Source organism: Lolium perenne, chromosome 3 (genome assembly GCF_019359855.2).
Source record: "Lolium perenne isolate Kyuss_39 chromosome 3, Kyuss_2.0, whole genome shotgun sequence".
Taxonomy (NCBI): domain Eukaryota; kingdom Viridiplantae; phylum Streptophyta; class Magnoliopsida; order Poales; family Poaceae; genus Lolium; species Lolium perenne.
Window position 1 is genome coordinate 125,510,735 of NC_067246.2, and position 13,091 is coordinate 125,523,825.

The 13,091-nt window shown below is 49.4% G+C and overlaps 1 protein-coding gene across 1 annotated transcript in view; it reads left to right on the forward strand.

The window, feature by feature from the left end:
- The first annotated feature begins 750 nt into the window (after positions 1 to 750).
- The window catches only part of LOC127339603 (BTB/POZ and MATH domain-containing protein 1-like), a 29,574-nt gene continuing 17,233 nt past the window's right edge, over positions 751 to 13,091 (forward strand). Inside the window, exons 1-2 of the mRNA XM_051365434.2 lie at positions 751 to 1,491; positions 8,830 to 8,833. Coding sequence (XP_051221394.1) covers positions 751 to 1,491; positions 8,830 to 8,833 — 745 coding nt within the window. The remainder of the gene's footprint in view (positions 1,492 to 8,829; positions 8,834 to 13,091) is intronic.

Below are 13,091 nucleotides of genomic sequence, written 5' to 3' on the forward strand. Positions count from 1 at the left end.
AAAGTAGGGCTTTCGAGCCTTTTGTTTTAAAAAAATCTATCCACCCGTACACATGTTCAGATACAATTTTATTTCCAACAACACATGCATCAAACCCTCCATACCAGGTATACTCTAATCAGCAATACATTTATCATACAATTATATACCCCAAGAAACCACAAATATATGTTAAACAGTGAACACAAACAGCTACATGAGCCCAAATACATCCATATTTAAAACAAAAATCCATACATAGGCGTCCATAAAATACTTCTTTCACCCAATACATACACCCCTTTGTGCACACAGTTAATTTAATATGGCCAAATAACAAGAACATTGCAATATCTCCATGGATCTAGAATAAATAGGCACGAACAAGGGTTTCAAAAAAACAAAAAATAAAGGCAAATCTACTTCTAAAAATGAGAATGACGAGGGAGGTTAACCTGTATGGAGGATGAGGGAGGTTTAAGCTAATGTTGGCTAATTTATAGGTAAGCAAGATATCAACCAATTTTGGATAGCTAAATCAGTGGTAGAGCAACCTGGGCATAAACCAACCCAAACACCCACAATTTGCATTGTGTTTTCGCCTTCCGTAGTAGTACTACGCTAGGACTGTTCCTTGGAGATGAGATCGGTATATGCATATTTTCCGATTGTAACAAGTACTGATAAATAGATTTCGTAGCTCCATGTTAAAATTATTAGGGGCATTAGATAACCTGCTGCAGGCGATCTGATCGCTCCATTGGCGCCGCCATGTCGACCTCGACCATCGTCCCCCGGGCGAAGGCGACGGGGCACCACATCCTAAGGATCCGCGGCTACTCCCACAGCAAGGCGGTTGTGGCCACCGGCCAACACGTCGTCTCCTGCGGCTTCCACGTCGGCGGCCGCACCTGGCGCATCAACTGCTACCCGAACGGCTCCACCATGGAGCATGCCGACTGGATCTCCGTCGCCCTCATCGTCGAGCCCGAGGCCGCCGCTGCCACCGCCGTGAACCCGTGGTGCAGCTTCAGCATTCTTGACGTGGACGGCAAGCCGGTTCCGGCGCACACATCCACCAGCTATGGGATACGAGGGTTCACGCCGCCGGGATGCAACTATGGGTGGGCCTTCCACCGCTTCGTTAGGAGATTCGACCTGGAAAGCTCGGCGCACCTGGTGAACGATGGCTTCGCGATCCGGTGCGACATCAAGCTCATGAGAGCCCCGAGCCTGCGCCTGGAGGAGTCGTTCCTCGACGTGCCGGAGCCTGACCTGCATACCCACCTCGCGCGCCTCCTTGATACAAGTGAGGGGGCGGATGTGGAGTTCAAAGTCGGCGGTGAGACGTTCGCCGCGCACAGGTGCATTCTCGCGGCAAGGTCTCCGGTCTTCAAGGCCGACATCTCCAGCTCCACGGCCGGTGCGTCCGTCAAGATCGATGACATGGATGCCCCAGCGTTCCAGGCTTTGCTGCGCTTTATCTACACGGAAGCGTTGCCGGAGACGACCGTGCCTGCGGTCGCACGGCAGCTACTTGCCGCGGCAGATAGGTACCAAGTGGCGAGGCTAAGGTCAGTCTGCGAGCACAAGCTTAGGGGGAGCCTCGACAAGATGACCACGGAGCAGAACGCCAACTCGCCGCCGGTCAGGGCTCAGCCACAGGGGCATCACGGCACGCACCGATGGTTCATTATAATTTTTTGGTTCATGGAGCTGTGCTTGAACTTTCTGAATTTGCTTGGGCTTCGACGCCAACCGCCACGCACTAGTGGAGAAGAGGCCTTTGGTCCCAAGCAAATGACCCACTGCTGAACCAAACCGGGTCCAATGCCCCCATTGGACCCGGTTCGTTTCTGCCCAGGACGACCCCACCCGCTGGCGCCTGTCCTGTAGCGGCCTTTGGACCCGGTTTGTCATACAAACCGGGTCCAAAGGGTCCACCCGCAGGGCGCGCCAGGCCGTGTCAGCCTAGGGAACCCTTTAGTCCCGGTTTGTATGACAAACCGGGTCCAAAGGCCCCCCTCTGGCTATATAACCTTGCCCCTGCCCAAGTGTGAGCCACACTTAGCCATTTTTTCACTATCTTCACAAGAGGGTGTATTGCTCTCCTCTCTTCTTCACATGCACAAGAGGTGTTTGATGAAATGCTTAAGAGGATTTGCCACTTGAGTTTACACAAATCAAGCCACACTTAACTTGCTTTTTTCTTCTTCATCGAGGTTAACAACTTTATCCTTTTCATCTGCAATTGATAAAATGCATGTGTATATATACATCGTGATGTTCTGTAATGGTTTTGATCAGCTTAATTATATCATGCAGATGAATCGGCAATGGATGTACATTGACCGACGGTTTGACGAGTTCACTGCGGGCCTGGATAATTTTATGGCCGTGGCGGAGGCAAACAAACATGGTGGCTTCATGTATTGTCCATGTGTGGACTGCAAGAATACCGTAAATTACGCTCGCTCGAGTCTCATTCACAGCCACCTTCTGCGATCCGGTTTCATGCCCAGTTACTATTGTTGGACCAAGCACGGAGAAAGAGGGGTTATGATGGAAGACAATGACGAAGAGGAAGAGGATGATGACGGTTATCCCAATTTCCCTGAATACGATGATACTGCAGAAGGCAATGAAGACAATGAAGTAGAAGATCAAGAGGCACCAGATGAGCCTGCTGATGATGATCTTGGCCGGGCCATTGCTGATGCAAGGAGAGAATGTGAAACTGAAAAGGAAAGGTTGGCCTTCGACAAGATGATAGAAGATCACAACAAATTGTTATACCCAACTTGCGAAGATGGCCATAAAAAGCTAGGCAGCACACTGGAATTGTTGCAATGGAAGGCAGAGAACGGTGTCACTGACTCAGGATTTGGAAAGTTGCTGACAATAATTAAGAGGAAGCTTCCAAGGGGTAACGAATTGCCCGCCAGTACGTACGAAGCGAAGAAGATTGTCTGCCCTCTAGGATTAGATGTGCAAAAGATACATGCATGCATTAATGACTGCATCCTCTACCGCGATGAGTACGAGAATTTGGATGCATGTCCGGTGTGCACTGCATTGCGGTATAAGATCAGACGAGATGACCCTGGTGATGTTGAGGGCGAGCGCCCCAGGAAGAGGGTTCCTGCCAAGGTTATGTGGTATGCTCCTATAATACCACGGCTGAAACGCTTGTTCAGAAATAAAGAGCATGCTAGGTTGTTGCGATGGCACAAAGAAGACCGTAAGAAAGACGTGATGTTGAGGAACCTGCTTATGTCTCCCAATGTAGATTAATCGATAGAGAGTTCCCAAACTTTGCACAGGAGGCAAGGAACTTACGGTTTGGTCTCAGTACAGATGGCATGAATCCTTTTGGAGAGCAGAGCTGCAGCCATAGCACCTGGCTTTGTGACTCTTTGTATATATAACCTTCCTCCTTGGTTGTGCATGAAGCGGAAGTTCATTATGATGCCGGTGCTCATACAAGGCCCGAAGCAACCCGGGAACGACATTGATGTGTACTGAAGCCATTTGTCGAAGAACTTCTACAGCTGTGGTCCCTAGCGGGTGTACGTGTGTGGGACGAGCACAAGCAGGAGGAATTTGACCTAAGAGCGATGCTTTTCGTAACCATCAATGACTGGCCTGCTCTTGGTAACATTTCAGGACAGTCAAACAAGGGATACAATGCATGCACACACTGTTTACATGAGCTCGAAGGTGATTATTTGGAAAAAGGTCAGAAGGTCGTGTACCTGGGGCATCGTCGATTTCTTAGGCTTACCCATCCCGTAAGAAAGAAAGGCAAGCATTACAACGGTGAGGCTGATCACCGGAGGAAGCCTCCCCATCGTGATGGTGTTGATATATTTGGTATGGTCAAGGATCTAGATGTAATATTTGGAAAGGGTCTGGCGGACGGTGCATTCCGAATGACGATGCCGGACACGCGCCCATGTGGAAGAAGAAATCTATATTTTGGGATCTACCCTATTGGGAAGTCTTAGAGGTCCGCTCTTCAATCGATGTGATGCACGTGACGAAGAATCTTTGCGTGAACCTGCTAGGCTTTCTGGGTGTGTACGGGAAGACAAAAGATACACCAGAAGCACGGGAGGACCAGCAACGTTGGAAAGACCCCAAAAAGCTGCATGAGAGAGTTAAAGGACGTCATTTATCCAGCTACGCTCTTACAAAAGCAGAGAAGGAAATATTTTTTGAATGTCTTAGCAGTATCAAGGTCCCGTCTGGCTTCTCCTCCAATATAAAGGGAATAATAAATATGGAGAAGAAAACATTCCAGAACTTGAAGTCTCATGACTGTCACGTGATAATGACACAGTTGCTTCCGATTGCATTGAGGGGGCTTCTACCGGAAAATGTTCGATTGCCCATTGTGAAGCTATGTGCATTCCTCAATGCAATTTCTCAGAAGGTAATAAATCCAGAAATTCTACCGAGGTTGCAGAATGATGTGGTCCAATGTCTCGTTAGTTTTGAGCTGGTGTTCCCACCATCCTTCTTCAATATTATGACACATCTCCTCGTTCACCTGGTCGATGAGATTTCCATTCTCGGTCTGTGTTTCTACACAATATGTTCCCCTTCGAGAGGTTCATGGGAGTCTTGAAGAAATATGTTCATAACCGTGCTAGGCCGTAAGGAAGCATCTCCAAGGGCTATGGAACAGAGGAGGTCATTGAATTCAGTGTTGACTTTATTCCTGACCTTAAGCCGATTGGTGTTCTGAATCGCGGCATGAAGGGAGACTAAGTGGAAAAGGCACGCTAGGAAGGAAATCAATGATATGTAGGGACGGGATTTCTTTGACTCAAGCACACTACACAGTCCTACAAAGTTCCACCTTGGTGGCTCCGTATATCGGTGACCACAAGAACTTTCTACGCTCCCGAGAACCCGGGGCAGTCGAACGATTGGATTAGACGTGAACACATGTCGACTTTCGGCGATTGGTTGCAAAAACATCTCCTGAATAACAAACATATTGAAGATCAGTTGTACTTGCTGGCCCGGACACCATCTTCGATCGTAGTGACTTTCCAAGGGTACGAGATAAATGGGAATACATTTTACACGATCGCCCAAGATAAAAAGAGCACCAACCAAAACAGTGGTGTCCGCTTTGATGCAATAATGAATGAAGGCCCAAATGACACATATTATGGTTACATAGAGGATATATGGGAACTTGAGTATGGACCTTCTTTTAAGGTCCCTTTGTTTAGGTGCAAATGGGTCAACAAAACAGGAGGCGGGGTTCAGGTAGACAAGTTGTATGGAATGACAACAGTGGATCTCAACAATCTTGGGTATAGAGACGAACCATTCGTCCTAGCCAAGGATGTGGCCCAGGTTTTCTATGTGAAGGATATGTCTACCAAACCAAGAAAAAGGAAACATAAGGAAACAAATACATCAAACGATGAGCCAAAGCGCCACATAGTTCTTTCTGGAAAAAGAAACATCGTGGGAGTGGAGGACAAGACAGACATGTCAGAAGATTATAATCAGTTTGATGAAATTCCACCCTTCAGAGTGAACATTGATCCAAGCATCAAGTTAAATGATGAAGATGCTCCATGGTTACGGCGAAGAAGATTAATTAAATGATGAAGATGCTCCATCATCAAGTTAATTGAAGAATGTTCATGGCACAAATGAGTATCTCAACATGGCAATCAATTTCCCATTTATTTTTGTGTAATCATGTAACTGTATGTAAGATATTAAAAGTGGAGATGCGCCACGGGAGATTTCCCAACCCTTTCCCCAACACTGTTAGATGAGATGTAGTCGTTCAGGGGCTTGGCAAGGCATATCGATGCTCCTTTTATAGGCACGGCACCTCTTCTACTTTGTCTTGTTCCTTTGACAGGGCGTCGTGCGCTACATACTTTATCTCATCGAGCAGTGCGTCCACCCATGCGTTCTTATCCTGCCGACATCTTTAGTCCCGGTTGTACCCACCAGCCGGGACTAAAGGTTACCCACACGTCCTTATCCCACCGACAGTTTTGTTAGATGACACAAAAAAGGATCTTTAGTCCCGGTTGTACCCACCAGCCGGGACTAAAGGTTACCCACACGTCCTTATCCCACCGACAGTTTTTGGCGCCACTGCGTTCCCGCCTATTTTTCTTCCCGCGCTTTCCACTGCTTCCCGCCTCCGTCCTCCCGCCATTTTTTCACTATATATATGTTGGCTTGGCCTCCATTTACATATCACATCTAGACTCATATCTGCAAACCTCATCACCAGGTCACATGGCTTCCATCGTATCTCTAACCCTCCGGGAGGCGGAGGCGCTTTGCGCGTCGAACTACCCCTGCCCGCCGGGCTACCGCGTCCCTACCGGCTGGTTGCTGAGCGTCGGAGGGGTACCGGTCTCTCCTGTCCCTCTAGGTGTGGCGCGCGAGATGGCCATCACGAACCACTACTACTTCGAGCTCACGCCAGAGCAGCGGAGGAATCCCCAGTGGCATCCCGACTACAGCCCGACTTGGGAGAGCTTCTTCATCAATCGGCGTGAGAGGGCGCTCGCCAGGCACGAGGAGGGCGGCCCGCCTCCTTCGAACTTCAACGAGGCCGGCCGTCGGCTGTGGTGGCGCGACCGAACTCTCCAGGGCGTCATGGCCCACCGTGGCCCCCGCCTGCGCTACCCTCAGTCCCAGCCCACGCGTGCTCTCCCGCCGAGGTTTGACTACCGCGACCCCGATGCCGGCCGACGATGATGACGGCGACTACGACGACTACGATGGCGAGTACTAACGGGCTAGGCACGAGTATGACTGAATGACTCGAACTGTCGAATCTGGCCATGTATCTTAATTAATTTTCAGTTGAGCTAGGCACGAGTACTATAGGGCTAGGCACGAGTACTATCTGGCCATGTATCTTAATTAATTTTCAGTTGAGTTCTGTACTTTAATTCCACATGTAATCTGGCGGGAAACTTTTCTCATCATCAGCGTCTGCCACAACGACTTTATTGAAAATACAATAAAATAGATAAACAACTAGTCTAGTCGATCTACTCGTCGTCGGAGGTTGTCTCGGTCCAAATGTCGTCCCACCGAGGGTCGTTGTACGGCGGCGACACGTGGCACGGGGAAGGGACACGTGTGGCGGTGGCGGTGGTGGGCAGTACACGGCGGTGGCCCGTACATGGCGGTGACGGTGGTGGCCAGGCGGTGGCGGTGGCGGTGGTGGGCAGTACACGGCGGTGCCGACGGTGGCCAGTACACGGCGGTGGCGGTGGTGGGCAGTACACGGCGGTGGCCCGTACATGGCGGTGGCGGCGGGGCGAGGCACGTGGAAGCGGCGGCGACACGTGGCACGGGGAAGGGACACGTGTGGCGGTGGCGGTGGTGGGCAGTACACGGCGGTGGCGGTGGTGGGCAGTACATGGCGGTGGCGGTGGTGGGCAGTACACGGCGGTGGCCCGTACATGGCGGTGACGGTGGTGGCCAGGCGGTGGCGGTGGCAACAGTGGCCACTACACGGCGATGGCGGCGGTGGACACGTGTGGCAGTGCGGTGGCTTTTTTTCATTTGAAATAAGGCGGGAATGAAATTTTTTAAAAAAAGTGGCCTTTGGACCCGGTTTGTATTACAAACCGGGACTAAAGGCCTTTTTTGCGCGCGCAGCGAAAACGCAGCAAAAATGGCCTTTAGTCCCGGTTTGTATTACAAACCGGGTCCAAAGGGGGGCCTTTGGACCCGGTTTGTAACACGCACCGGGTCCAAAGGGGGGGGTATAAAAGAAAGGGATTTCTATTTTCGTGCCCTCGGTTCCTTAGTTGTGCTCAGTTTTCCCCAGCCCCTTAGTTTTTCCTCAGTTTTACCCTAGCCTTTGTCTGAAGACCCGCAGAAGGAGCTCAGACGGAAGGAATCCGTTTATTTGGACGTTACGTGCGACGTGTTGCGCCGCGTCGTCTGTGGGGCCGCGTCGTGTGGGGCCGCGTCGCGTGGGGCTGGTAGAAAGGGACCGCGTGGGACAGGACGAGAAGCGTTTGGTTGCACGTGAGCAGGAGCTGGGTTTTGTCTCTCTCGGCCCAAATTGGCATTTTTAAAAGCACCTTTTCCCCTCTTTCTCTCTCTGTCTTTTTCACCAAATTAGTATCAAATCTAGAGAAGCTTCTATTTCTGTCTTTCTTCAATATGGCAGCAAATCTAGTAGCAAATCTCTGGGGTTATTTATGCCTTTTGGCCCTCGTTTTTTGCCCAATATGGCAGCAAATCTAGTAGCAAATCTAGAAGCTATTATATGATAAATTCACAGCAGCATAATCAGAAAACTAAGTATAATACATAGGTAAACTGCATACAGCAGCCAAAAGCAGCCAATAACATTGTTAATGTTCACGACAAACTAAGCTGCAAAAATATACAAGATCACGCACGCAATGTATGGACAACAAGAAGATTAGGATGAATGAATTTGTTCTTCATTCCTCCTCATATATTTCTCCGTCGCTCCATTCGTGCAATTCCCCAAGGAAATATTCATTGAACTCCTTCCGTCTGCAGTGTGAGGCCAATACATCCTCCAAACGGTATGGCCTGTGTTCATTTCTCAAACCGTAGAGTCCTATTCTATCCACACGTAGTAGCCACTCATCCAGGCATTTGTATCATGAGAGTACGCTGCGATATAACCCAAATCCATGTAGTAGATGCTGCCAGGTTGAAGTGTCGGGTACACTACGGTGTCGACGGAGATACACCGGATAAAATTCACGAAGAAGGCATTATCGCCAATGTTAGTGACCGGATGGAGAGAGCGGCTCTGAGTGTCCACACGGTACACCAATGGTTTGCCCGCCAAAGCCGCGCTGACCAACAACACAAGCAGCAGATCACCATCCGACTTCACAAGGTAGAACTTCTGACGTCCAAGTTCTGGAAATGAAATTAGTGTCTCCATCTTGACAGTGCTCGCGCTGCTGCAACTGTATATTGGTGCACACTATTCTTCCGATCTCAAAATTGTCCGAAGCTACTGCATACAGTTCACCATTGAACGGGGTAATGCAACGGAAAACATGGTTCTTGATCGAAAATCTTCCTTCTCCCCAATCCCCATCTTCATTTATATCCTTAGTTGGAGTGCTCTCATCGACCCAACCAATTTCCGGCGGGTAATGTGTGGCAACGAAGACCATAGTCGGGGATCTGATAACAGCGGCGATTTCAGAAAAACAGATGGCATCTGCGCCTCAAACATCGTGTTCGATTTCTTTGTGAGTGGGTTCAGCAGCCGTATCTTGTGCGGCGGGTTCTTCTGGGCAAGCACGATGACGCCACGGGAAAAGCCGACGAAGTAGAATCTAAAATATATTGAAAAGATAACATTCAGCACTAAGATTGAAAATAAGATCTATGGTGACGCCACGGGAAAAGCCGAGGAATTTGAACCTTGCACGAACTGCAGATAGATCTATGGTGACGTAGCGGGATGTGCCGAGATGGAGGAAGGTGAACTCAGCGGCGCGTGGAAGGGCGTGGTGTAGCATGATCCATTCGTGCGGGTGCACGTCGGGATCGGAGTAAACCTGAGCGCCAATTTCTACAGACTTGCCTCATAGCAGAGTAGCTATCCACGTACTCCTCTTTCGCCAATAAGCATTCGCCGATCTTGTGAAGTGGTCCGTCAGCCGTGAGACCGGCCCGGTTCACGGAGGCGCCGCGCTGGATGCGCCGCCCTCGGATGCGCCGCCCTCGGAGGCGACGGGCTCGGCGGCGACGGGCTCGGCGGCGACGGGCTCGGAGGCGACGGGCTCGGAGGCGACGGGCTCGGGGGCGACGGGCTCGGGGGCGATGGCCGCCGGCGCATTCTTCTTCTCCATCGCCGGCAGGGGAGGGCTCGTACGGCGGTTGGGGTTTTTTGGAGAAGTTGATGGGACGTGAAGGGGTGGTTTCGTGCGTGAGCGATAATGAGACGTACTGTGTGCAGAGGGAGGGAGAGAGGGGCTTACGCGTCCTAAATGCGACCCGCGTCAACAATGGCACGTCTTCCACGTCTGCACCGCGACACGCGTCAACAATGGCACGTCTTCCACTTCTGCACCGCAACACGCGTCCTCGAGTCTAACCCTGGAAATTTAGATATACTCATGTATACCCTCGAGTCATATACTAGCATTTTTGTATGCTCAGTTTTCACCTTGCGTGCTAATACTGGCTAGTGCAATATACTCAGTTTTCCCTCAAGTGGCTGGTCAACAGAGAGTCAACAAATGGGATTAACTAGTTAAATGAGTTATTTAATGTGCAAAAAATTCCGAAAAGGAGTGGCACTTACTCATGGAGTCTTTACCACAAATTTCCACTTCTCAAATCATAGATAAATCGTAGATAAATCAAGTTTCACCACAAATTGCCACTTCTCAAATCACCTAGTAGCTATGAAGGTGCATGGTTTTCCATAATAAGCCCTACCCAAAACAGCTTTCCCCAAAACATACTTTGTCTGAATGAGACCATAATTTTCACACTCATGTAGATTTGTATTGCAAATAGTTTGAGGTAGGCCAAGATGGGTTTCATTGTACAAAACACGCATTTTCCATTTTTTAAATCTCATATTTGAATCCCTTAGTCTGTTTACTACTCACTTGCCCTTGGTTTCTTGATACTACTCAGTTTTGCCCTCTCCCTTCACAAACTCTCACAGACGCCCAACATTGCCCTGATTGGTCTAGCCCATGTCACGCGGATCGTGCCCGACGACCGTTGATCGTATGATCTAACGGGCAGGATAACCCCTATCTCTCTCTCTGGTCGGGGCCACCACCCTCTCTCTCTCTGTCGTCGGTTAGCTTCACGCAAAGTTTGGTTTTCTGCATTATTTTTCACGAGCTAAATTATAAACTCTTTTTAGGCATTACTTTTCACGCAAAAAATGATAAACCATCACCGATTTGTTGTAGCCATTACTTTTCACGCACAAAAATGATACACCATCACCCATTTCGTGTAGCCATTACTTTTCACGCAAAAAATGATACACCATCACCCATTTCTTGTACCCATTACTTTTCACGCAAAAAACGATAAACCATCACCGATTTCTTGTAGCCATTACTTTTCACGCACAAAAATGATACACCATCACCCATTTCGTGTACCCATTACTTTTCACGCAAAAAAATGATAAACCATCACCGATTTTGTTGTAGCCATTACTTTTCACGCACAAAAATGATAAACCATCACCGATTTGTTGTAGCCATTACTTTTCACGCACAAAAATGATACACCATCACCCATTTCGTGTAGCCATTACTTTTCACGCAAAAAATGATACACCATCACCCATTTCTTGTACCCATTACTTTTCACGCAAAAAACGATAAACCATCACCGATTTCTTGTAGCCATTACTTTCCTTTTAGGCATTACTTTTCACGGTAAAATGATAAACTATACCCCCACAACGGTCGACTCCTCCTTAATTTATTGTGTATAAACCCCCACAACAGTCATCTCCTCCTTATTTTATTGTGTAAACCCTACAACGGTCATCTCTCCCTTATAAACACCCACACGGCCATCCCTTGTGTCAATAGGTTCTGCCTCTCTCTTCTTTTCGTTCACATACACTTTATCCATTGCCATGGCTTCCACGTCTCGGACGCGGACCGGAAGGGGAAGGGGAAGGGGAAGGGGAAGTGGATCATCATCATTGCCACCACCACCGTCAACACTGCCATTGATCATAGAGGAGTTCTTCATCGTCGTCTATGAAGACCCTTTGGTCAAGAAGGTACGTACGCGTTCCCACATATATGATGCATGTGATTAATTATGGGCATGTTCTAAAAAACCTTTAATTTCAAGGAATCCCTAATTTCAAACGATCGGCGCTCGATCTCTTTGCAGGAACTCCCAAAAAAATTTGCGGACTATCTTGACGGCAAGGAGCCAGCTAAGGTGTATCTGCGAGCAGCTGACTGCGGTCCTCGTCTCTGGACCGTGGAGGTCCTATTTGACGGACAAGGCCGGATGTACCTCGACAAGGGCTGGGAGAAATTCGCCATCGCGCACGGTGTGGATTTCGGCTGGTTCGTACACTTCAAATATGAAGGCGATGATGTGCTCACAGTGAAGGTGTTCGACGGAACAATGTGCAGGAGGTACTACTACTCAGACGACGAAGATACTGACGATGAAAGCGACGACGACGTGAAGCCATGCATCCATCCCCTTTAGATAATTAAGGGGATTATGACCAAGAATATATATGTAGCTTCATATGCATCGATTTAGAGATCTAGCTATTTTCTATATATTATGCATGTAAAAAATAATATCGCATTTCCACTATTATTCGAGCACCACATCCTCCAAACGATGCCGATGCCGATGCCGATATCGGCATGGTCAGAACGGCTATGCTCGCCGCCACTGCTAGGTCAACGTCGGGATACACAATGTTTAGCATAAGAGTCACTTTAGATTAAGCTGCGAAAATGGGCTGAGGCGACCCCTACTGAGCGGCTCTATATTATATTCTCTAAATAAAATAGACGACCACAGCGGTCATTGGCTGCGGAGGCCCCACCGAGCGGCAATATATAATTTTCTATAAATAAATAGACGACCCACTGGTCATTGGCTGCGGCAGCCCCATAGAGCGGCCCCATTTGTCATTGGCAGCACCGCGTATACAATCAGGAAATAAAACGGCCCACGCGTCAGCGGTAGATGGATCCACCCGTCAGCACGAGACGGTCAGCGAGGAACTGACCTCACGGTAACGGTAAGGCCTCTGACCTGACGGCAACCCGCGTCTTCGAGGGGTTTCAAACTAGAGGGAGGGGAAAACTGAGGAAAAACTAACGAGCTGGGGAAAACTGAGTACAACTAACGAAGCAGGGGCACGAAAATAGAAATCCCTAAAAGAAAACACTTCGTCTCCGCGGAGATCAATCCCGCGGAGACGAAGCCGCAGACGCGCAGACGAAGCCGCCAGGCTGCTGCTCCGCGCCGCGCGCCCACGCCGCCGCCGCCCTCCCGCGCCCGCGCCGTCGCCGCCCTCCCGCGCCCACGCCGCCGCCGCCCTCCCGCGCCCACGCCGCCGCCGCCCT